This window comes from Mobula birostris, chromosome 5 (assembly GCF_030028105.1).
Source record: "Mobula birostris isolate sMobBir1 chromosome 5, sMobBir1.hap1, whole genome shotgun sequence".
NCBI lineage: Eukaryota > Metazoa > Chordata > Chondrichthyes > Myliobatiformes > Myliobatidae > Mobula > Mobula birostris.
In genome coordinates this window covers 209,693,797-209,716,308 of record NC_092374.1, presented here as the reverse complement: position 1 = coordinate 209,716,308, position 22,512 = coordinate 209,693,797, and the positions used below count along the sequence as shown (strand labels likewise).

Genomic DNA, 22,512 nt, shown 5'->3' with positions numbered 1-22,512 from the left:
ACCGGAACCCGAGGACGAGTTTTCAATGTATTTGGAGATGAAGGATAAAATAAGTCAGTGTTAGCATGGTCTCTGTATAAGAAAATCGTGCCTGACAAATCTGTTTGAGGTCTTTGAGGAAGTGAAAAGGAGGGTGGACAAATGAGAGGCAGTGGATTTCATTGACTTGGATTTTCAGATGGCCTTGGATAAGGTACCACACACAAGGCTACCTAACAAGATAAAATCCTATGGCAATGCAGAAAAGATACTGGCGTGGATAAAGGAATGGCTGACAGACAGGAGGCAGCGAGTGAGAATAAAGGGGGCCTTTTCAGGTTGGCTGCCAGTGACTAGTGCTGTTACACAGGGGTCAGTGTTGGGACTGCCACATTGTTTGTCAAAGATTTAGATAATGTAATTGATGGCTCTGTGGCAAAGTTTGCGGATGATGCAAAGATAGGTGCAGGGTTAGATAGTGCTGAGGAAGCAATGCGATTGCGGAAGGACTTAGACAAATTAGAGAAGTGATTAAAAATGTGACAGATTGGATACAGTGTTCGGAAATGTATGATCATGCATTTTGGTCTAAGGAATAATATTGGTCAGTACTATTTAAATAGACAGAAAATTCATAGGTGCAGGAAGCTTAGGAGTTCTCCTGCAAGAGTCCCAGAAGGTTATTTCGCAGGTTGAGTCTGTGGTAAAGAAGGGAAATGCAATGCTGGCTTTTCTTTGAATGAGAATATAATATTTAAGCAAGGAGATAATGCTGAGCCTTTATAAATTAGGCCCTACTTGGAGTTTTATCAATGTTTTGGGTCCCATATCTCAGAAGGGAAAGGGAAATCTCATTGAAACCTACCGAGTGTTGAAAGGACTAGATAGGGTGAATGTGGAGATGTTGTTTCGTGAGTTGGGGGTATCCAGACGAGAGAACACAGCCTCAACATTGAGGGGAAAAATTTTTGAACAGAGGTAAGGAGGAATATTTTTATCCAGAGAGTAGTGAACCTGTGGAATACTCTATCACAGACTGCGGTGGAAGCTCTCTGTGGGTATATTTAAGGCGGAAGTTGATCATTTCCTGATCGATCAGGCCACCTTTGGATATGGCGGGAAGGCAGGTGCATGGGGTTGAGTGGGATCCGCGATCAGCCATGATGGAATGGCGCAGCGGAGCTAATGGGCTGAACTGCCTAATTCTGCTCCTGTGTCTTATGGTCTTAGCAAGATTCACCCTAAATCAGGGAATGTAGTGCACCAGTGGCTGACAAGGGAAATTAGGGATATTATCAATTCCAAAGAAGAAGCATACAAATGAGCCAGAAAAAGTGGCTCACCTGAGGACTGGGAGAAATTCAGAGTCAAGCAGAGGAGGACAAAGGGCTTAATTAGGAAAGGGAAAAAAAAAAGATCATGAGAGAAAACTGGCAGGGAACATAAAAACTGACTGTAAAAGCTTTTATAGATATGTGAAAAGAAAAAGATTGGTTAAGACAAATATAGGTTCCCTTTTTAAAAAAGGAGGGAGAGAGAAACCGGGGAATTATAGACCAGTTAGACTAACATCGGTGGTGGGGAAAATGCTAGAGTCAGTTATCAAAGATGTGATACAGCACATTTGGAAAGCAGTGAAATCATCGGACAAAGTCAGCATGGATTTGTGAAAGGAAAATCATGTCTGACGAATCTCATAGAATTTTTTGAGGATGTAACTAGTAGAGTCGATAGGGGAGAACCAGTGGATGTGGTATATTTGGATTTTCAGAAGACTGTTGACAAGGTCCCACACAGGAATTAGTGTGCAACTTAAAGCACACGGTATTGGAGGTAGGGTATTGATGTGGATGGAGAATTGGTTGGCAGACAGGAGGCAAAGAGTGGGAATAAACGGAACCTTTACAGAATGGCAGGCAGTGACTAGTGGGGTACCACAAGGCTCAGTGCTGGGACCCCAGTTGTTTACAATATATATTAATGACTTAGATGAGGGAATTAAATGCAGCATCTCCAAGTTTGCGGATGACACGAAGCTGGACGGTAGTGTTAGCTGTGAGGAGGATCCTAAGAGGATGCAGGCTGACTTGGATGGGTTAGGTGAGTGGGAAAATTCATGGCAGATGCAATTTAATGTGGATAAATATGAGGTTATCCACTTTGGTGGCAAAAACAGGAAAACAGATTATTATCTGAATGGCAGCCGATTAGGAAAAGGGGAGGTGCAACGAGACCTGGGTGTCATTATACACCAGTCATTGAAAGTGGGCATGCAGGTACAGCAGGCGGTGAAAAAGGCGAATGGTATGCTGGCATTCATAGCAAGAGGATTCGAGTACAGGAGCAGGGAGGTACTACTGCAGTTGTACAAGGCCTTGGTGAGACCACACCTGGAGTATTGTGTACAGTTTTGGTCCGCTAATCTGAGGAAAGGCAGCCTTGCCATAGAGGGAGTACAAAGAAGGTTCACCAGATTGATTCGTGGGATGGCAGGACTATCATATGATGAAAGATTGGATCGACTGGGTTTATACTCTGTGGCATTTAGAAGTTTGAGGGAGGATCTTATTGAAACGTATAAAATCCTAAAGGGATTGGACAGGCTAGATGCAGGAAGATTGTTCCCGATGTTGAGGAAGTCCAGAACGAGGGGTCAGAGTTTGACGATAAATGGGAAGCCTTTTTGGACTGAGATTAGGAAAAACTTCTTCACACAGAGAGTGGTTAATCTGTGGAATTCCATGCCGCAGGAAACAGTTGAGGCCAGTTCATTGGCTATATTTAAGAGGGAGTTAGATATGGCCCTTGTGGCTAAATGGATCAGGGGTATGGAGAGAAGGCTGGTATAGGGTTCTGAGTTGGATGATCAGCCATAATCATACTGAATGGCGGTGCAGGCTCGAAGGGCCGAAGGGCCTACTCCTGCACGTATTTTCTATGTTTCTGTGACTGCCCTTTCCAGTCAGCACCGCCCCCACTTGTTCCATTTAACCTGTTTCCGTGCGCGTGGACTTTAGCACCCGAGGGAACTCAGGACGCGCCGCTCGCGGCTGCGGCTGAATCCGCAGTGTTTCTGTTTCGTTGACGGACACGATAAATGAGTTAAAATTATGGATCGATAATTCCCTTCCCATGTTTATTTCACTCTCCGCACAATTATATTTACAAGTATTTTACTCTAGAAGTCGGTCCTGGGACCCGACCCGTTTACAAATCCGGAGCGGAACTGGAGCAGATTCTTAGCCACTGGTTTCTATCCGCAAGCCAGAAGAAAGGATAAAGCTTCTCCGTGAATTTATTGCCACCGAAGGTGTGGAGATGGGACTTGGTCTCCGCGTTGTAAAATGAAATTGTCCCGGACTGGTATCTGAGATAAACACCTACCCTCCCGGGGATGAGGCCGGCGGGGAGACGGGACTCAGGGGACGTGAGAACAATTATCACGTCATCATCCTGCTCAGTTACGTCATAAACCCGCCCGATGACCCAAAATCCGGTCTCCGGACTCACTCTGAACCATCCCTTCCTCTGCACAGACTCTGCGGCAACTCCCAGATACCAGACCCGATTCCTCGCCACCTCCACCTCCCAGTAATGTCTCCCCGATGTGAATCCCTCCGATCCCAGCACACAAAGCCAGTGTGTGAATCTCTTCCCGGTGTGACGGCGATTCCTCCTGGTCCCGGTCAATCTCACACTCTTCCGATCGCCAGACACCTCAAGCTCCGGGTTCGCCGTTTCCACATCCAGGGTGACAGAAACTGTGGGGAGTGGCAGAGAATTACAGAGTCCTCGGGGATCGGGTTGGGGGCGGGGGGGGGGGATTCGGGCAGCGCGCCCCCTGGGACAGGGGTGTGGGGCGGCAGACTCGACCAGCGCGGCCCCGGGGATCGGGGAGAGACTCGGGCAGCGCAGCTCAAGGACAAGGGCGGGGGGAGTCTCGGGCAGCGCGGTGGGAAGCCCGGGGGGCTCCGGCGCAGTCGGGTGGCCGACACGAACCGTTCCCGGTGTTTGACCAAACGAAAGCGGACAGACAACTAATATCTCCCCAAGGGTTTTGCGCTGGACGGAGAGCAGAGATTTCCCGATCAAACAGACACAAAATGCTGGAGGAACCGAGTGGGTCAGGCAGCATGTATGGAGAGAGATGGAGAGTCTACTTTTCAGGTCGACATCTTCCCTCAATGATAGAAATAAATAGGGGATCGTAAACACAAAATAATCTGCAGATCCGAGGGTCAAAGCAACACTCACAACACGCTGGAGGAACTCAGCAGGTCGGGCAGCATCCGTGAAAACGATCAGTCAACGTTTCGGGCCGGAACCCTTCGTCAGGACTGTAGAGGGAGGGGGCAGAGGCCCTATAAAGAAGGTCGGGGGAGGTTGGGAAGGAGAAGGTTGCTTGGTGCCAGGTGAAAAACCAGTAAGGGGAAAGATAAAGGGGTGGGGGAGGGGAAACGGAGGGGATAGACAGGAAAGGTGAAGAAAGAATAGGGGAAAGCACAATGGGTAGTGGAAGGAGGCGGAACTGTGAGGGAGGTGATAGGCAGCTGGGGCAGGGGGCAGAGTGAAAGTGGGATGGGGGAAGGGAGAGGGAGGGAATTACCGGAAGTTGGAGAATTCAATGTTCAATAAATTGGGGAGATGGACAGCAGAAACGAGCGCGGGAAAGGACTGGATTAAGATGGAAAGGGTTGAGTGAATGGTTTTAAACACGGGGGTCACAGAGTTTTTTCGGTCCAACCTGTTCGTGCCGACCAGCTGGCTTTAATGAGCTCATTATTGCTTTCCAACTTTCTTATCCACGTACCTGCCAAGATGTATTTTAAAACATTGACCCTGTACGGACTCTAGAGTTAATCAAGGGCCCAGTGTAAACAGAGATAACGCTCTTCTGTGTCCACTATACCATCAATTTAGTGTCACCCACAAACCTACTAACTATGTCAGCTATATTATCAACCAAATCATTAACATGAATGACAAACGACCCCCGACACCAGCACCGACCTCTGCAGGTCAGAGGCCTCCAGTCCTCTGAGTTTAAGAGACACTTGGGCAGACACTTCAATAGACAAGGGAAACATAGAAACATAGAAATTAGGTGCAGGAGTAGGCCATTCGGCCCTTCGAGCCTGCACCGCCATTCAGTATGATCATGGCTGATCATCCAACTCAGAACCCTGTACCAGCCTTCCCTCCATACCCCCTGATCTCTTTAGCCACAAAGGCCATATCTAACTCCCTCTTAAATATAGCCAATGAACTGGCCTCAACTGTTTCCTGTGGCAGAGAATTCCACAGATTCACCACTCTCTGTGTGAAGAGGCTTTTCCTAATCTCGGTCCTAGAAGGGTTCCCCTTTATCCTCAAACTGTGACCCCTCGTTCTGGACTTCCCTAACATCGGGAACAACCTTCCTGCATCTAACCTGTCCAATCCCTTCAGGATTTTATACGTTTCAATAAGATCCCCCCTCAATCTTCTAAATTCCAGAGAATATAAGGCTAGTCGATCCAGTCTTTCATCATATGAAAGTCCTGCCATCACAGAAATCAATCTGGTGAACCTTCTTTGTACTCCCTCCATGGCAAGAATGTCTTTCCCCAGATTAGGGGACCAAAACTGCACACAATACTCCAGGCGTGGTCTCACCAAGGCCTTGTACAACTGCAGTAGTACCTCCCTGCTCCTGTACTCAAATCCTCTTGCTATAAATGCCAGCATACCATTCACCCTTTTCACCGCCTGCTGTACCTGCATGCCCACTTTCAATGACTGGTGTATAATGACACCCAGGTCTCGTTGCACCTCCCCTTTTCTTAATCGGCCACCATTCAGAAAATAATCTGTTTTCCTGTTTTTGCCACCAAAGTGGATAACCTCACATTGATCCACATTAAATTGCATCTGCCATGAATTTTCCCACTCACCTAACCTATCCAAGCCACCCTGCATCCTCTTAGCATCCTCCTCACAGCTAACACTGCCGCCCAGCTTCGTGTCATCCACAAGAATAAGACTGACCTAATGCTGGCCAAAGTGATGAATGTCGATGGGTAAATAAGTCAGCACAGAGGTGATGGGTCGAAGGGCACATTTCTATGCTGTACGGCGATGGCTCTGTGACTTGAATGGCTAAGAACCCCCTCTCCCCACCCCTCCTGGTGCTGATAATCCCAGACAGACAGTGACGCCTGACCCTTGACTCCTCACAGGGGAAACATCCTCCCTGTATCTTGCCTGTTGACCCCTGAAAGAATTTTGTGTTTCCTGAGATCTTGTCTCATTATTCTAAACAGGGAACAGAGAACATAGAACAGCACAGCACAGGAACAGGCCCTTCATTCAATGTCAACATTCATTTGTGAGTGTGAAGTGTGAAGTGAGGGAATGTGAAGGCTCGAGACTGTAAAGGAGGTGATATTGGGAACCAGTAGGGGAGAGGTGAATGGCAGATTGAACCAGAACCAGGTGGGGGAGGCCTGGAAAGCCTGTGGGTGAACTGTGTGTGCAGACGTAACGAGAAGGTGGAGGGGGACAAAGATGAAAGATGAGGATCCCTTTGTCCCCTTTCCCACAACCCCATCACCCGCAGCCCCTCATTAGGATGGAATGAATTTGCAGGGACCTTTAAGCAACACAGGTCCTGATGAAGGGTTTCAGCCTGAACCGTCAACTGTTCACTCTTTTCCATAGATGCTTTCTGGCCTGCTGTCTCCCCAGCAATTTGTGTGTGCTACTCCGCTTTAAATATACTCAGTTATTTGGCCTCCACAGCTGCCTGTAGCAGAATCACTGTCCTGTGGATAAAGGAATTCCTCATCATCTCTATCCTAAATGGACATCTCTGTAGTCGGAGGCTGTGTGTTCTCGGCCCACCTACGATAGGAAACATCCTCCCAACATCAGCTCTCTCCAAATATGTTCAGGGAGATCAGGCGAGACCTTCGTCAGGGCCTGTGTAGCTTGGATTACCAGCATCTGCAGATTTTCTTGTGTTTGATTTTTAAAGCCAAAGTTGATAGGTAAACTTTTTGATTAGTTAGGGCGTCAAAAGTGATGGGCAGGAGGCCGGAGAATAAGGTTGAGACAGATAATAAATCAGCCGTTCTTCTAAACTCCCGTAATTACAGGCCCAGAACCATCAAACACTCCTCATATGTTAACTCTTTCATTCTCGGATCATTCTTGTGAACCTCCTGGACCCTATCCAATGCCAGCACATCTTTTCCGATATAAGGGACCCAAAATTGCTCACAGTACTCCAACACGAGGAATTCTGCAGATGCTGGTATTTCAAGCAACACAGATCAAAGATGCTGGTGAACGCAGCAGGCCAGGCAGCATCTCTAGGAAGAGGTACAGTCGACGTTTCGTGACGAGACCCTTCATCAGGACTAACTGAAAGAAGAGCTAGTAAGAAATTTAAAAGGTGGGGGGGGGACGGGGAGATCCAAAATGATAGGAGAAGACGGGAGGGGAGGGATGGAGTCAAGAGCTGGACAGTTGATTGGCAAAAGGGATATGGGAGGATCAAGGGACAGGAGGCCCAGGGAGAAAGAAAACCCAGAGGATGGGCAAGGGGTATAGTGAGAGGGACAGAGGGAGAAAAAGGAGAGAGAGAGAGAAAAAATGTGTGTATATAAATAAATAACGGATGGGGTACGCGGGGGAGTTGGGGCATTAGCGGAAGTTTGAGAATTCAATGTTCATGCCATCAGGTTGGAGGCTACCCAGACGGAATATAAGGTGTTGTTCCTCCAACCTGAGTGTGGTTCATCTTCACAGTAGAGGAGGCCGTGGATAGACATGTCAGAATGGGAATGGGATGTGGAATTAAAATATGTGACCACTGGGAGATCCTGCTTTCTCTGGCGGACAGAGCATAGGTGTTCAGCGAAAGGATCTCCCGGTCTGCGTCAGGTCTCGCCAATGTATCGAAGGCCACATCGGGAGCACCAGATGCAGTATATCACCCCAGCCGACTCACAGGTAAAGTGTCGCCTCACCTGGAAGGACTGTCTGGGGCCCTGAAAGGTGATAAGCGAGGAAGTGTAAGGGCATGTGTAGCACTCGTTCCCCTTACAAAGATAAGTGCCAGGAGGGAGATCAGTGGGGAGGGATAGGGGAACGAATGGACAAGGGAGTCGCGTAGGGAGCGATCCCTGCGGAAAGCAGAGAGAGATGGGGAGGGAAAGATATGCTTAGTGGTGGGATCCCGTTGGAGGTGGCGGAAGTTATGGATAATAATATGTTGGACCCGGAGGCTGGTGGGGTGGTAGGTGAGGACAAGTGGAACCCTATTCCTAGTGGGGTGACGGGAGGATGGAGTGAGAGCAGATGTGCGTGAAATGGGGGAGATGCGTTTGAGAACAGAGTTGATGGTGGAGGAAGGGAAGCCTCTTTCTTTAAAAAAAGTAGGATATCTCCCTCGTCCTGGAATGAAAAGCCTCATCCTCAGAGCAGATGCGGTGAAGACGGAGGAATTGCGAGAAGGGGATGGCATTTTTGCAAGAGACAGGGTGAGAAGAGGAATAGTCCAGATAGCTGTGAGAGTCAGTAGGCTTATAGTAGACATCAGTAGATAAGCTGTCTCCAGAGATAGAGACAGAAAGATCTAGAAAGGGGAGGAAGGTGTCGGAAATGGACCAGGTAAACTTGAGGGCAGGGGGAAAGTTGGAGGCAAAGTTAATGAAGTCAACGAGCTCAGCATGCGTGCAAGAAGTAGCGCCAAAGCAGTCGTCGATGTAGCGAAGGAAAAGTGGGGGACAGATGCCAGAATAGGTTTGGAACATAGATTGTTCTACAAAGCCAACAAAAAGGCAGGCATAGCTAGGACCCATACGGGTGCCCTTAGCTACACCTTTAGTTTGGAGGAAGTGGGAGGAGCCAAAGGAGAAATTATTAAGAGTAAGGACTAATTCCGCTAGACGGAGCAGAGTGGTGGTAGAGGGGAACTGGTTAGGTCAGGAACCCAAAAAGAAGCGGAGAGCTTTGAGACCTTCCTGATGAGGGATGGAAGAATATAAAGACTGGACATCCATGGTGAAAATAAAGCGGTGGGGGCCAGGGAACTTAAAATTATCGAAAAGTTTCAGAGCGTGAGCAGTGTCACGAGCATAGGTAGGAAGGGATTGAACAAGTTGGGGGGGGGGGGTAAAACCGTGTCAAGGTATGCAGAAATGAGTTCGGTGGAGCAGGAGCAAGCTGAGAGAATTGGTCTGCCAGGACAGGCAGGTTTGTGGATCTTGGGTAGGAGGTAGAAACGGGAAGTGAGGGGTGTGGGAACTATGAGGCTGTTAGCAGTGGATGGGAGATTCCCTGTGCCGATAAAGTCGGTGATGGTGTGGGAGACAATGGCTCCTTAATGGGGTCACGATCGAGGGGTAAAGAATAGGAGGTATCCGCGAGTTGACGCTGTGCCTCAGCAGGGTAGAGGTCAGTACGCCAGACTACAACAGCACCCCCCTTATAGGCGGGTTTTATAGTAAGGTTAGGATTAGTGCGGAGGGAGTGAAAGCAGAGCGTTCAGAAGGAGTAAGAAGTTCCCCCCGCCTTCCCCCTTTTCTTTCTCCCTGGGCCTCCTGTCCCATGCTCCTCTCATATCCCCTTTGCCATTCAACTGCCCAGCTCTTGGCTCCATCCCTCCCCCTCCTGTCTTCTCCTATCATTTTGCATCTCCCCGTCCCCCTCCCACTTTCAAATTTCTTACTAACTCTTCCTTCAGTTAGTTCTGACGAAGGATCTCGGCCCGAAACGTCGACTGTACCTCTTCCTAGAGATGCTGCCTGGCCTGCTGCGTTCAACAGCCACTTTGATGTGTGTTGCACAATACTCCAAGTGTGGTATTGTGTGCATTTCCGCATCCCAGAATATGGGTAGGATGGCATTACAGAAGAAGATTCAGGAGGATGTTACCAGGACTGGAGGGCTTCGGTTAAAAGCAGAGAGTGGACAAGCTTGGGCTGTTTAGCTGTAGTGTGGGATGTTGAGGGATGACCCCTTATAGAGGTAAATACATTCATAAATGGCTCAGATAAAATGAGTATTTTTCCGAGAACCTGGAGTACAGAACCAAAGGACTCATATTGAAACCATAGAAACCATAGAAACTACAGCACAGAAACAGGCCCTTTGGCCCTTCTTGGCTGTGCCGAACCATTTTCTGCCTAGTCCCACTGACCAGCACACGGACCATATCCCTCCATACACCTCCCATCCATGTATCTGTCCAATTTATTCTTAAATGTTAAAAAAGAACCCGCATTTACCACCTCGTCTGGCAGCTCATTCCATACTCCCAACACTCTTTGTGTGAAGAAGCCCCCACTAATGTTCCCTTTAAACTTTTCCCCCCTCACCCTTAACCCATGTCCTCTGGTTTTTTCCTCCCCCTGCCTCAGTGGAGAAAGCCTGCTTGCATTCACTCTATCTATACCCATCATAATTTTATATACCTCTATCAAATCTCCCCTCATTCTTCTACGCTCCAGGGAATAAAGTCCTAACCTATTCAATCTTTCTCTGTAACTGAGTTTCTCACATCCCGGCAACATCCTTGTAAACCTTCTCTGCACTCTTTCAACCTTATTTATATCCTTCCTGTAATTTGGTGACCAAAACTGAACACAATACTCCAGATTGGGCCTCACCAATGCCTTATACAACCTCATCATAACATTCCAGCTCTTATACTCAATACTTCGATTAATAAAGGCCAATGTACCAAAAGCTCTCTTTACGACCCTATCTACCTGTGACGACACTTTTAGGACATTTTGTATCTGTATTCCCAGATCCCTCTGTTCCACCGCACTCCTCAGTGCCTTCCCATTAACCCTGTATGTTCTACGTTGGTTTGTCCTTCCAACGTGCAATACCTCATGCTTGTCAGTATTAAACTCCATCTGCCATTTTTCAGCCCATTTTTCCAGCTGGTCCAAGTCCCTCTGCAGGCTCTGAAAACCTTCCTCACTGTCTACTACACCTCCAATCTTTGTATCATCAGCAAACTTGCTGATCCAATTTACCACATTATCATCCAGATCATTGATACAGATGTCAAATAACAATGGATCCAGCACTGATCCCTGTGGCACACCACTAGTCACAGGCCTCCACTCAGAGAAGCAATTCTCTACCACCACCCTCTGGCTTCTTCCATCGAGCCAATGTCTAATCCAATTTACCGCCTCTCCATGTGTACCTAGCGACTGAATTTTCCTAACTAACCTTCCATGCGGGACCTTGTCAAAGGCCTTACTGAAGTCCATGTAGACAATATTCACTGTCTTCCCTTCATCCACTTTCCTGGTAACCTCCTCGAAAAACTCCAACAGATTGGTCAAACATGACCTACAACGCACAAAGCCATGTTGACTCTCCCTAATAAGCCCCTGTCTATCCAAATGCTTGTAGATTCTGTCTCTTAGTACTCCCTCCAATAACTTACCTACTACTGACGTTAAACTCACCGGCCTATAATTTCCCGGATTACTTTTCGATCCTTTTTTAAACAGCGGAACAACATGAGCCACTCTCCAATCCTCCGGCACTTCACCCGTAGACAGCGACATTTTAAATATTTCTGCCAGGGCCCCCGCAATTTCAACACTAGTCTCCTTCAAGGTCCGAGGGAACACTCTGTCATGTCCCGAGGATTTATCCACTTTAATTTTCCTCAAGACAGCAAGCACCTGCTCCTTTTCAATCTGTACAGTTTCCATGGTCTCACTACTTGATTCCCTCAATTCCATAGATTTCATGCCAGCTTCCTTAGTAAATACAGACGCAAAAAACCTATTTAAGATCTCCCCCATTTCCTTTGGTTCCGCACAAAGCCGACCACTCTGATCTTCAAGAGGACCAATTTTATCCCTTACAATCCTTTTGTGAGATCGGAAGTTTTTATGAGGGTTCTATGGGGTAACAATCTCACAGAGAGGGAGTTGGGTAGATGGAATTTGCTGTCCGATGCTGTAGAAACAACTGTAGTTAATATATTTCAATATAAATTTAGACAGGTTCATAGATAGGAAATGGTCAGAGGGATATGGGACAAACACACACAAATGGGATATAGTCAAGAAGACATCTTAGTCTAGCAGATGTATGAAGTAGGTCGTGGGTTCAACATCTGTCAAACCCTCCCACATCACCCTGGAGTCTGTCTGTAAACTGTAGATGTGACTTCACCTCAGAGGGCAGCTCAGTGTCACAGAACAGACAGACTGGGTAAGGACGGAAGATTTATTTTCTAAACGGGAATTTGTCCTTATTTCTTTGGCCGTGTGTCACACTCCACACTCTGATAGTATATCTGGGTATGTCTTACTTTGTGTGTGTGTGTGTGTGTGTGTGTGTGTGTGTGTGTGTGTGTTGATCGTGGTAAATGTCAGTGGGTGTGTACATATTGAAGGAGACTGTGCACATTGAAGTGTTTGTATGTTGCAGTGTGTGTCATCACGTCTGGAGTGTGCTGACAATGTGTGACGTGTGTAAGTTGTTTAAATAAATAAATTTATGTGTCTGAAGAGAATGGTTTCCAGGTTACTGAGTGAAGTAACAACGTATATTGCTGAGGCTCTGACTACATTCTGCCAATCCTTCCTGTGTATATGTGGGGAGGAGTTTTGCCAGGCCGGTTATGCTGTGTGCACTTCTCCCGAGATGAAATCTTGACTGATGTCAATGCTGGTTGGTGTGCCCGGGCTCAGTCACACAATGTTTCAATGTAGTAGTCTGATAACCATAAGACCACAAGACACAGGAGCAAAATTAGACCATTTTGCCCATCGAGTCTGCTCCACCATTCAATCGTGACTGATCCCATTTTCCTCTCCTCAGCCCCACTCCCAGACTTCGCCCTGTAACATTTGACACTACGTTCAATCTAGAAACTGTCAAGCTCTGCCTTAAATACAGCCAACGACAGCCTCCACAGCTGCCTGTGGTAACAAGTTCCACAAATTCACCAACCTCTGGCTCAAGAAATTTCTCTGCATCTCTGTTTTAAATCGAGGCCTATCTATCGTTGGGCTGTGCCCTGTTGTCCTAGACTCTCCCACCATGGGAAACATCCTTTCCACATCTACTCTGTCCAGGCAGTCCAACATTCCAAAGGTAACAATGAAATCCCCCACCATCTTTCAAAATTCAGAAGTATAGACACAGAGCTATCAAACGTTCCCAGTAGGATAACCCTTTCATTCCTGCAATCATCCTTATGAACTGAAACCTCTGCAATGCCAGTACATGTTTTCTTAGATGAGGAGCCCAAAACTGTTCGCAATACTCAAGGTGAGGCCTCACCAGTGCCTTATAAAGCCCCAGCATCACATCACTGTTCTTGTATTCTAAACTCCCTGAACTGAATGCTAACAATGCATTTCCTTTCCTCACCACTGACTCTACTTGCAAGTTAACCTTTTGGATGCTCTGCAGAAGGACTCCTAAGTCCATTTTCATCTCAGCTTTTTGGATTTTCTTCTCTTTTAATAAAATAATCCGCGCATTCTTTCTGCGACCAAAGTTCATGACCATGCATTTTCCAACATTGTATATCATTTGCCAATTTCTTGCCCATTCTCCTCATTCAAATCCTTGAGCAGCCTACCTGTTTCCTTATCACTGCCTGCCCCTCCACCAATCTTTGTGTCATCTGCAAAGTGATCAGCTAAGTCATTGATACACAGCATAAAAAGAAGTGATCCCAACCCCGACCCCTGCAGAACACCACTAGTCACTGGCAGCCAACCAGAAAATGATTCCTTTACTCTCATTCGCTGTTTCCTACCAATTAGCGAATGTTCTGACCAAGCCAGTAACCTTTCTGTAATACCGTGGGCTCTTAAGTTGGTAAGAAGCCTTGTGTGTGCCACCTTGTCAAAGGCCTTCTGAAATTCCAAATATACAACATCCACTACATCCCCTTTATCTAACCTACTTATAAACCGCTCAAATAATTCCAACAGGGTTATCAGGGAAGATATCCCCTTAAGGAAGCCATGCTAACTTGTCCAATCTTGTCCAGTGTCATCAAGTATTCCAAAACTTCATATTTAACAATTGACACTAACTTCTTCCCAACCACAGAGGTGAGGCTAACTGGTCTATAATTTCTTTTCTGCTGCCTTTATCCTTACTTGAAGAGTTGAGTGACATTTGCAATTATCCAGTCCTCTGGCATCATGCCAAGGTCCAATGATTTTTGAAATATTATTACTAATGCTCCACAATGTCTACCGCTACCTCTTTCAGAACACCAGGGTGCAGTTCATCTGGTCAGGGTGACTTGTCTACCTTTCCGTCTTTCAGCTTTTTGAACACCTTCTCCCTTATAATCGTAACTGCACTCACTTCTCTTCCCTCGCACCCTTCAACATCTGGCACAGTGCTAGTGTCTTCCACAGTGAACACTGATGCAGAATGCTCATTTAATTCAACTGTCATCTTTTTATCCCCCGTTATTATATATCCAGCCTAATTTTCTAGCAGTCCTATATCCACTCTCATCTTATTTACTTATTTTCCCCTCCCAATCATTCTTTTAGTTGCTCTCGGTGGATATTTATAAGCTTCCCAATACTCTGTCTTTCTGCTCATTTTTGCTTTGTTGTATGCCCTTTCTTATGCTTTTAAATTAGCTTGTCTTCCCTTGTCAGCCACGGGTGTACTATTTTGTCATTTGAGTACTTACTTAATTTTGGAACACATCTATTCTTCACCCTCCTCATTTTCCCAGAAACTGTCATAATTTCGTGCTTTGCTGTCATCCCTGCCAGCGTCTTCTTCCAATTTACTTCGGCCAACTCCTCTGTCAGACTACTGTAATTACAACGTCAGACTTGACTTTCTGCTTATCAGATTTCAAATTGAACTCAGTCACGTCGTGAGCACTGTGTCCAAAGTGTTCTTTTACCTAATCACCTCAGGTTCAATACAGAACACCCTATCCAGTAGAGCGGTTCCCCTACTAGGCGCAATGACAAACTGCTCTAAAAAGCCATCACATGGCATTCAACAAATTCACTCTCTTGAGATCCATTACCAACCTAATTTTCTCAATTGACCTGCATACTGAAATCTGTGGCTAACTTTCTAGCTACTGTTGGGATGCCTATATATGACTGCCATCAGTGTCATTTTTACTTCTTCAGTTCCTTAACTCAACCCACAAGGATTCAACATCTTCCAATCCAACATCATACCTTTCTACTGATTTACCAGCTGACTCAAGTCACCCCCTCTGCCTACCTCCCTGTACCACCGACACATTGTGTAGACTTGAATATTCATCTCCCAACTACAACTATCGTTCAGCCCCGATTCAGTGACGGCCATAGCATCATGCCTGACAATCTGTTATAGTGCAACAAGATCAGCCACTTATTTCTTATACTCCATGTATTGAGATTTAACACTCTGTGTACTGTATCTGCTACCCTTTTTAATTCTGCATCCTAATGCACTAATATTCCCCATGCTGACTACAATTTTGTCCTCTCATCTGTCCGCCCTATCTGACAGTCTGATTGCACGGTATTTTTGCATTCTTACCATCAGTCCTGTCCCTTCACTCCAGTTCCCAACACCCCTCCCCCACCATATTTGCTTAAACCCTCCCCAACAGCTCTATCAAACCTCTCAGTGAGAATATTGTTCTCCCTCGGGTGCAGGTGCAACCCATCACCTTTGAACAGGTCACTCCTCCACCAGAAGAGACCCCAATGATCCAAAAACCTGAATGCCTGCCCCCCGCACCATCCTCTCAGCCACCTTTAATCTACCAAATTACCCTGTTTCTACTCTCAGCAGCACTTGGCACAGGCAACAATCCAGTAGTTACAACCCTGGAGGTACTGCTCTAAGCTTTCTACCAAGCTCTCCAAATTCTATTTTCGGGATCTCTTTGTTTTTACTTCCAATGTCATTGGTCCCAAAATATACCAAGTTATCTGCCTGTTCTCCCTCCCTCTCTAAAATGCTGCAGACACGATCTGAGGCGTCGCTGACCCTGGAACTGAGGAGGCAACCAGCTACTCGAGTATCCCGTTCATGTCCACAGATTCTCCGGTCTGTTTCCCTGGTGATTGAGTCCCCTATTACTACTGCTCCCCTCTTCTGCCTCTAAAAACAGTGAGAGTTGCTGATCGAGAAGAGGGGAAGACCTGCGTCAATCAGAGTCTGCACTCACAGGCACATGAAGGACTTGTGTATTTTCCTGACAATCCTGTTAACTATACTGATACCCACTTCTATTCCCTACAATATCATCAAGTCAGTATTAATTTTCCAGCTGCTATGGTAAGATTCAAACTCATGCCTTGGCGTGTTAGTGCAGTGTGCCTGGGATCAGGACACAGTGGTTCATCTGCCAGTCCCATGTATTGGTTGTATTGTGACCCTGTGCTGGTGTGCTCAGGGGTCTGACATCTCCAGCTGACCATGTAACAGTGATGCCTCCCAGTCGGCGAGGTTGATGTGGAATAAACTTGTTACCCTTTAGCCCGGTACTACAGCCAATCTTTGCCTCAAATTATAATTTAATTGTGTTTCATAAACAAGGAGAAATGAATCTTTGTAAGGTTTACCTCGATTAATAGCATCAAGTGTTTCCCTCAGCACTGTGTTCAACAAATAGGGGTGATTGAATTTTTCAACCGATAGGGCCTCATCTGTCACTGACAATTCCTGGACATCATCATTAATCCTGTAAGTATTAAATTGATGGTTGTAAACTGGAATTTTGAACTAATTTACAAATCCATCCAGGGTTTCAGTAAAGAGTAGGTCCTACCTCTTGTTCCGTCGAACTTCCTCCTGAAATAAATAAAAACACATCTGTTTAGACTTGGACTTACTGTCCACATCCGGAATTTCATCCAAATCATTGCAAGGCGTTGAAAGTTCCCACTCCCGCAGTCACTCACACACACAGAGAATACAGAACCAGGGGATAAATTACAAAGAATGTTTCTACAAATTCGATCATAACTGAGAGGATGAAACTTACAGAAGAGACAAGACAGATTGTGCATTTTCATCAGGATAAGACGTCAGAATGATAAAATGGAGGAATTTAAGATTAGTGATAGATTTGATTGTGTGCAGGTGGGAAAAGTATCTCTATTTATAGGGTGATGAAATTCCAGATGGATTTTAATAAACCCCATAAGAAATTTAGTTAAGAGGATTTGGAACTCACTGCCACAGAAGTGATTGAAGCAGAACAGCAGAGACGGAATATAATGGGGAAACTGGATGAGGGACCATGGAGTTCGGGCACTGTTGCTGGGTGTGGTGAGCAGGTGGGAGGAGGCTTGTGAAGCAGGGAAACTGATAGGAGAAGATAGATCGAATGGCCTGTTATGATGGAGACTGGGAATTAATGCCATGTGAAATTTGTCTGACAAAGTAAAGGAACAGTGAATGTTTCCCCAATCTGATGGAAACCGGATATCGAGGATAAGCCTGATGTGTGTGTGTGTGTGGGGGGGGGGGAATGGTCACATTCTTTGTTCTCACTGATTGACAGAGAGACCCTCACACCTACTGCACGAGACACACTCACAGCCTACGACTGGAACTGGGTATTAATGGGAGTTTTATGGGATATTTAATGGGGAATCATTTCCCAGAAGAGGCTCTTTCCGTTTATATTAGGATAGATAAATACGAGAGGACATGACTTTAGGGTGAAAGGGGAAAGATTTAGGGGGAACATTAGGGGGAACTTCTTTACTCAGAGAGTAGTGGGAGTGCGGAATATGCTGTCAGCTTACATGGTAAGTGTTGGCTCACTCTTAAGTTTTAAGAACAAATTGGATAGATACATGGATGGCAACACACATCAAAGTTGCTGGTGAACGCAGCAGGCCAGGCAGCATCTCTAGGAAGAGGTACTGTCGACGTTTCAGCCGGAGACCCTTCGTCAGCTTCTTGCCGATAAAGGATCAAATAAATATCTTCGACAATTTGGAATGTCATTACTGGAGTAATTGGAGGGCGCGTCATGCAAGTATAACAATATGTGCGAGGTCGCCAGCAGCGGCAATTGATTTGTTAGAACTGACCGCTGTGTTGTGTTTATTTCAAATATACCACTGTTAACTTCGTGCCCTTCGACAGAAACAAATTGAAATATAATCACTCACCTTGAGAAATATCACACTGTCTTTTTGATCCATCTGTTTCTTTATGTTAGTGATTTCCTCCTGAATAAGCCTTATATTCTCTTGAATCTCCAGAAGGTTTTTCTCCATTGGATTTAGAATCCTCTCCTCTTCATTCCTGAGATCTCTGAGTAAGCTCTGCTCTTTCTCAGTGATAATCTGGCGCAGTTCGTCAAACTGGGATGTGATGTGAGACTGAACGCTGTGTGTCTGTTCCTGTCGAATGAAAGGTGAAGATTGCTTTGCTGTGTTGTTGTGTTGTATTTCCTGCTGACTTTAAGGAGACCATTCTAGAGTACATGCCAGTTCGGAGAGCATTCTTGTCAACATCATTCCGTCACGTTTTCCTGAAACCTATTCTCCCCATTGACCCATTAACTCCCACCTGATTCACATACACACTCCCTACCTACACGGGGTTAGTTGTAATTAACGATTCACCCAGTATGTCCTTGGGATGTGTCGGAAACTGTCGTGGTCACAGGGAGAGCATGCAAACTCCGCACAGACAGCACCAGAGGTCAGGATCGAACCCAGGTCACTGGAGCTGTGACACTCTGCTGTTCTGCATTAAAGGGAGAAAATCTCTACAGTAAAATCAGAAATTCCGCTCAGGAACCCTCACCCGAACTCCAGAAATCTTCTCTTTCTGTTGCTGCTCCTTTTCCTGGAAATCTGATTTCTTTTTTGTGAGAGAGTCCAAGGAAGATTTTAGCTGATCCTGGAAGTCAGAGAGCGAAGGAAATAGAAACAAAGATACAGCAAAAGAAACAGGTGATCAAACCCGATTTTCACACAGAAAATGTTGGAGAAACTCAGTGAGTCAGGCAGCATCTATGGAGGGGCAATAAGCAGACGGTGATCCGGAGGAAACATTTCATTGGTCCTTGATTCGGTCTGGGAAAGGAAGGGGCGGAAGCCAGAATAAAAAGGTTGGCGATGAGCGCCAGCTGGCAGCTGTGACAACATGAGGCGGAACGTGGGGGAGGTGATGAAGTAAGAAGCTGAGACGGGACAGGTGGAAGAGGCAAAGAGCCGAAGGGGGATTCTGATACAAGAGGGCAATCGACCATGGAAGAAACGGGAGGAATTGGGGTTGTTTGGGCTTTGAATGGTGACTAGGGAAGAGATGTAGGAGTCAGATGTAGCACCTGTCCCACTTACAGGTGTCAGTGCCGGGAGGGAGATCAGTGGGGAGGAGCGAGTGCAAAAGGGCGATACAGTACGGGGAGCGATTCCGACAGAGAGCGGAGAGTTGTGGGGTGTGGGATGGGCTGTGGATAGAATCCTGTTGGGGATGGCGGAAGTTTCAGAGAATGATGTGTTAGCTTTGGAGGCTCACGTGATGGTATGTAGGTCAAGAGAAAATGTGTTGAGTATCAAATTCGGGTTAGTTTTACCTTGTAGATTTTAACAGCTTCTTTAATCGGCATGAAGCGGTGCTCGCTGTGTTCCTGCGCATCTCTACAGATCAGACAGATCAGTGTCTTGTCCGTATCACAAAACAGCTTCAGTTGTTCCTCATGCTCCTCGCAGTGAAGTTTACGTTCCTCCCCTTTCAGATTCAGGTTTAGATTTCGAGCTTTTTCAGCCAGATTTGCTAAGGCCCAGCTGACCCTAAGGGTGCGGTTAGCAAACAGCTCTCTACATTCCGGGCAAGAGTTTCTCTCCTCCCTTTCCCAATACCGTGTGATACAAGAGCGACAGAAGTTGTGTCCACACTCCAGTGACACCGGATCGGCGAAGAAATCCAGGCAGACGGAACAAATTGCCTCATCGGTTAAGCTTTCGACCGGTCCTTTCGCAGCCATGTTAACTCCCGGCACTTCCTGATTCAGAATGCTTTCACTTTCGGGGAGCGACCGATCCCTTGCAGTACCACGATTGTCCACTACACGCGCTGCAGACTCGAGGAATTAAAATGATGTTGCTGTCTGTGGGAAGGGATTGTGGTATCTAGATCAGGGAGGGATCAGAAACAGATTATGCAGGTCGGAGCAAAAATGAAAATTCAGCCATGGACTGCCCAAGCCCGGCTGCAAAAGGAGGAGGGTCAGGCACGCGGCTAGCAACCCTATCCCGTAAAAACCCAGTGAGACAGAAACATCAACTGAATCTCCAGAGTCTCATCCCTGCAAACGGAAGGACTTTCCCCTGGAAGACGAAAGAAGTCGTGTGGTGAAAGCAGAGGCCACTGGGTCAATCAACCCTCGGAGAGATGCTGTTGGCGGCCTGTGACCCAATAGGCGTGATGGGCTAAAGAAGAAGCAGAACAGAAATGAAGCCGGAGAGAAGAGTCTGGTTCAGTCTGAGGCAGGACTGAAAGGGGAAAGTTCTGAAAAGAGAGGCACAAAGAGACTGCAGATACTGGAATCTCGAGTAGGAGACATGAGACCGGAGGAACTAAGCGGTTCAGGCAGCAACTGTGGAGAGAAATGTACAATCGACTTTCCTTCACCTGGACTGTCTCAACCCGAAATGTCGATTCTCCATCTCCCTCCGCAGATGCTGCCTGACTCGCTGAGTTCCTCCAGTAGCTCATTTTTATTTTTCTGGAGAGAGTCTGGCTGGGTCGTGAAACGGTAGTTAAGTAAGTATTTGAAGTCTCTTTTAACTTAGCTCATGCCATAAAACTGGGAATGTGGAGAGAATATTGTGCTGTGAGGAGACAGATGCAGTGGTGATGACCGACCTGTGGCTGCAGGAAAAAGCGCAGGACTGGACATTCTACATCAGAGGGTGGAAAATATTATTATTTTCGGTGAAATCCTGATTTCAACGGCCCCTCGTGAAGAAACTTCCTGACTTAACCCATGTCCGTCCCGGCTCCAATGGAAGGCCCGGTTCCATCTGTCGGGACACTGCCCAAAAGTTGCTATTTTAATCAAAGTAAACTTTATTCACCATAAAAATATTGACAGTGATACACCGTGCCATGCCTTTACCCAATGAATTAAGATTCGTTGTCTATGAGGTATCTGGTGTTCTTTTACATTCGTTAGAATCGATAGGGCTGTTGTCGCCCCTGTGGTGTTTCATTACTACAGTAATTGAGAGGCTTCCTCAGCCAACCCGGCCCCTCTCTCAGTAGGCGAGGGACTCTGCAATTTCAATGGTGTCCCTGCAGCCTGGAATGTGCCAGTCAGCAGTATTCCTGTACGACAGAGGTTCCCAACTTTTCTCATGCACTACGGACATCTCGATGTGTTGGCAGACCAATAAGTTTCGGGCATCTTTCACCGAGTTGATAGTCATAGAACATAGAACATAGAACATAGAATAGTACAGCACAGTACAGGCCCTTTGGCCCACAATGTTGTGCCGACCCTCAAACCCTGCCTCCCATATAAGCCCCCACCTTAGATTCCTCCATATACCTGCCTAGTAGTCTGTTAAACTTCACTAGTGTATCTGCCTCCACCACTGACTCAGGCAGTGCATTCCACGCACCAACCACTCTCTGAGTAAAAAACCTCCCTCTAATATCCCCCATGAACTTCCCACCCCTTACCTTAAAACCATGTCCTCTTGTATTGAGCAGTGGTGCCCTGGGGAAGAGGCGCTGGTTATCCACTCTATCTATTCCTCTTATTATCTTGTTCACCTCTATCATGACTCTTCTCATCCTCCTTCTCTCTAAAGAGTAAATCCCTAGCTCCCTTAATCTCTGATCATAATGCATACTTTCTAAACTTGGCAGCATCCTGGTAAATCTCCTCTATACCCTTTCCAATGCTTCCACATCCTTCCTATAGTGAGGCGACCAGAACTGGACACAGTACTCCAAATGTGGCCTAACCAGAGTTTTATAGAGCGGCATCATTATATCGCGATCTTAAACTCTATCCCTCGACTTATGAAAGCTAACACCCTATAAGCTTTCTTAATTACCCTATCCACCTGTGAGGCAACTTTCAGGGATCTGTGGACATGTACCCCGAGATCCCTCTGCTCCTCCACACTACCAACTATCCTGCCATTTACTTTGTACTCTGCCTTGGAGTTTGTCCTTCCAAAGTGTACCACCTCACACTTCTCCGGGTTGAACTCCATCTGCCACTTCTCAGCCCACTTCTGCATCCTATCAATGTCTCTCTGCAATCTTTGACAATCCTCTGCACTAGCTACAACACCACCAACCTTTGTGTCGTCTGCAAACTTGCCAATCCACCCTTCTACCCCCACATCCAGGTCGCTAATAAAAATCACGAAAAGTAGAGGTCCCAGATCAGATCCTTGTGGGACACCACTAGTCACAATCCTCCAATCTGAATGTACTCCCTCCACCACCACCCTCTGCCTTCTGCAGGCAAGCCAATTCTGAATCCACCTGGCCAAACGTCCCTGGATCCCATGC

General features: G+C 46.5%; 1 protein-coding gene across 2 annotated transcripts; it reads right to left on the bottom strand.

Moving 5' to 3' along the window:
* Nucleotides 1-3,099: 3,099 nt before the first annotated feature.
* LOC140198337 (zinc-binding protein A33-like) lies at nt 3,100-19,987 on the bottom strand. 2 transcript variants are annotated; one of them, XM_072259435.1, is made up of 6 exons: nt 19,556-19,987; nt 18,781-18,876; nt 18,138-18,371; nt 16,781-16,803; nt 16,575-16,693; nt 3,100-3,740 (listed from the first exon to the last, which is right to left on the bottom strand). In XM_072259435.1, exons 1-6 carry the CDS (start codon nt 19,964-19,966, stop codon nt 3,187-3,189), a joined length of 1,437 nt encoding a protein of 478 aa, XP_072115536.1. In that variant the 5' UTR covers nt 19,967-19,987; the 3' UTR covers nt 3,100-3,186. The 2 variants fall into 2 exon arrangements, with proteins under 2 accessions (XP_072115536.1, XP_072115537.1); XM_072259436.1 differs by lacking the exon at nt 18,781-18,876.
* Between the last annotated feature and the right edge of the window lie 2,525 nt (nt 19,988-22,512).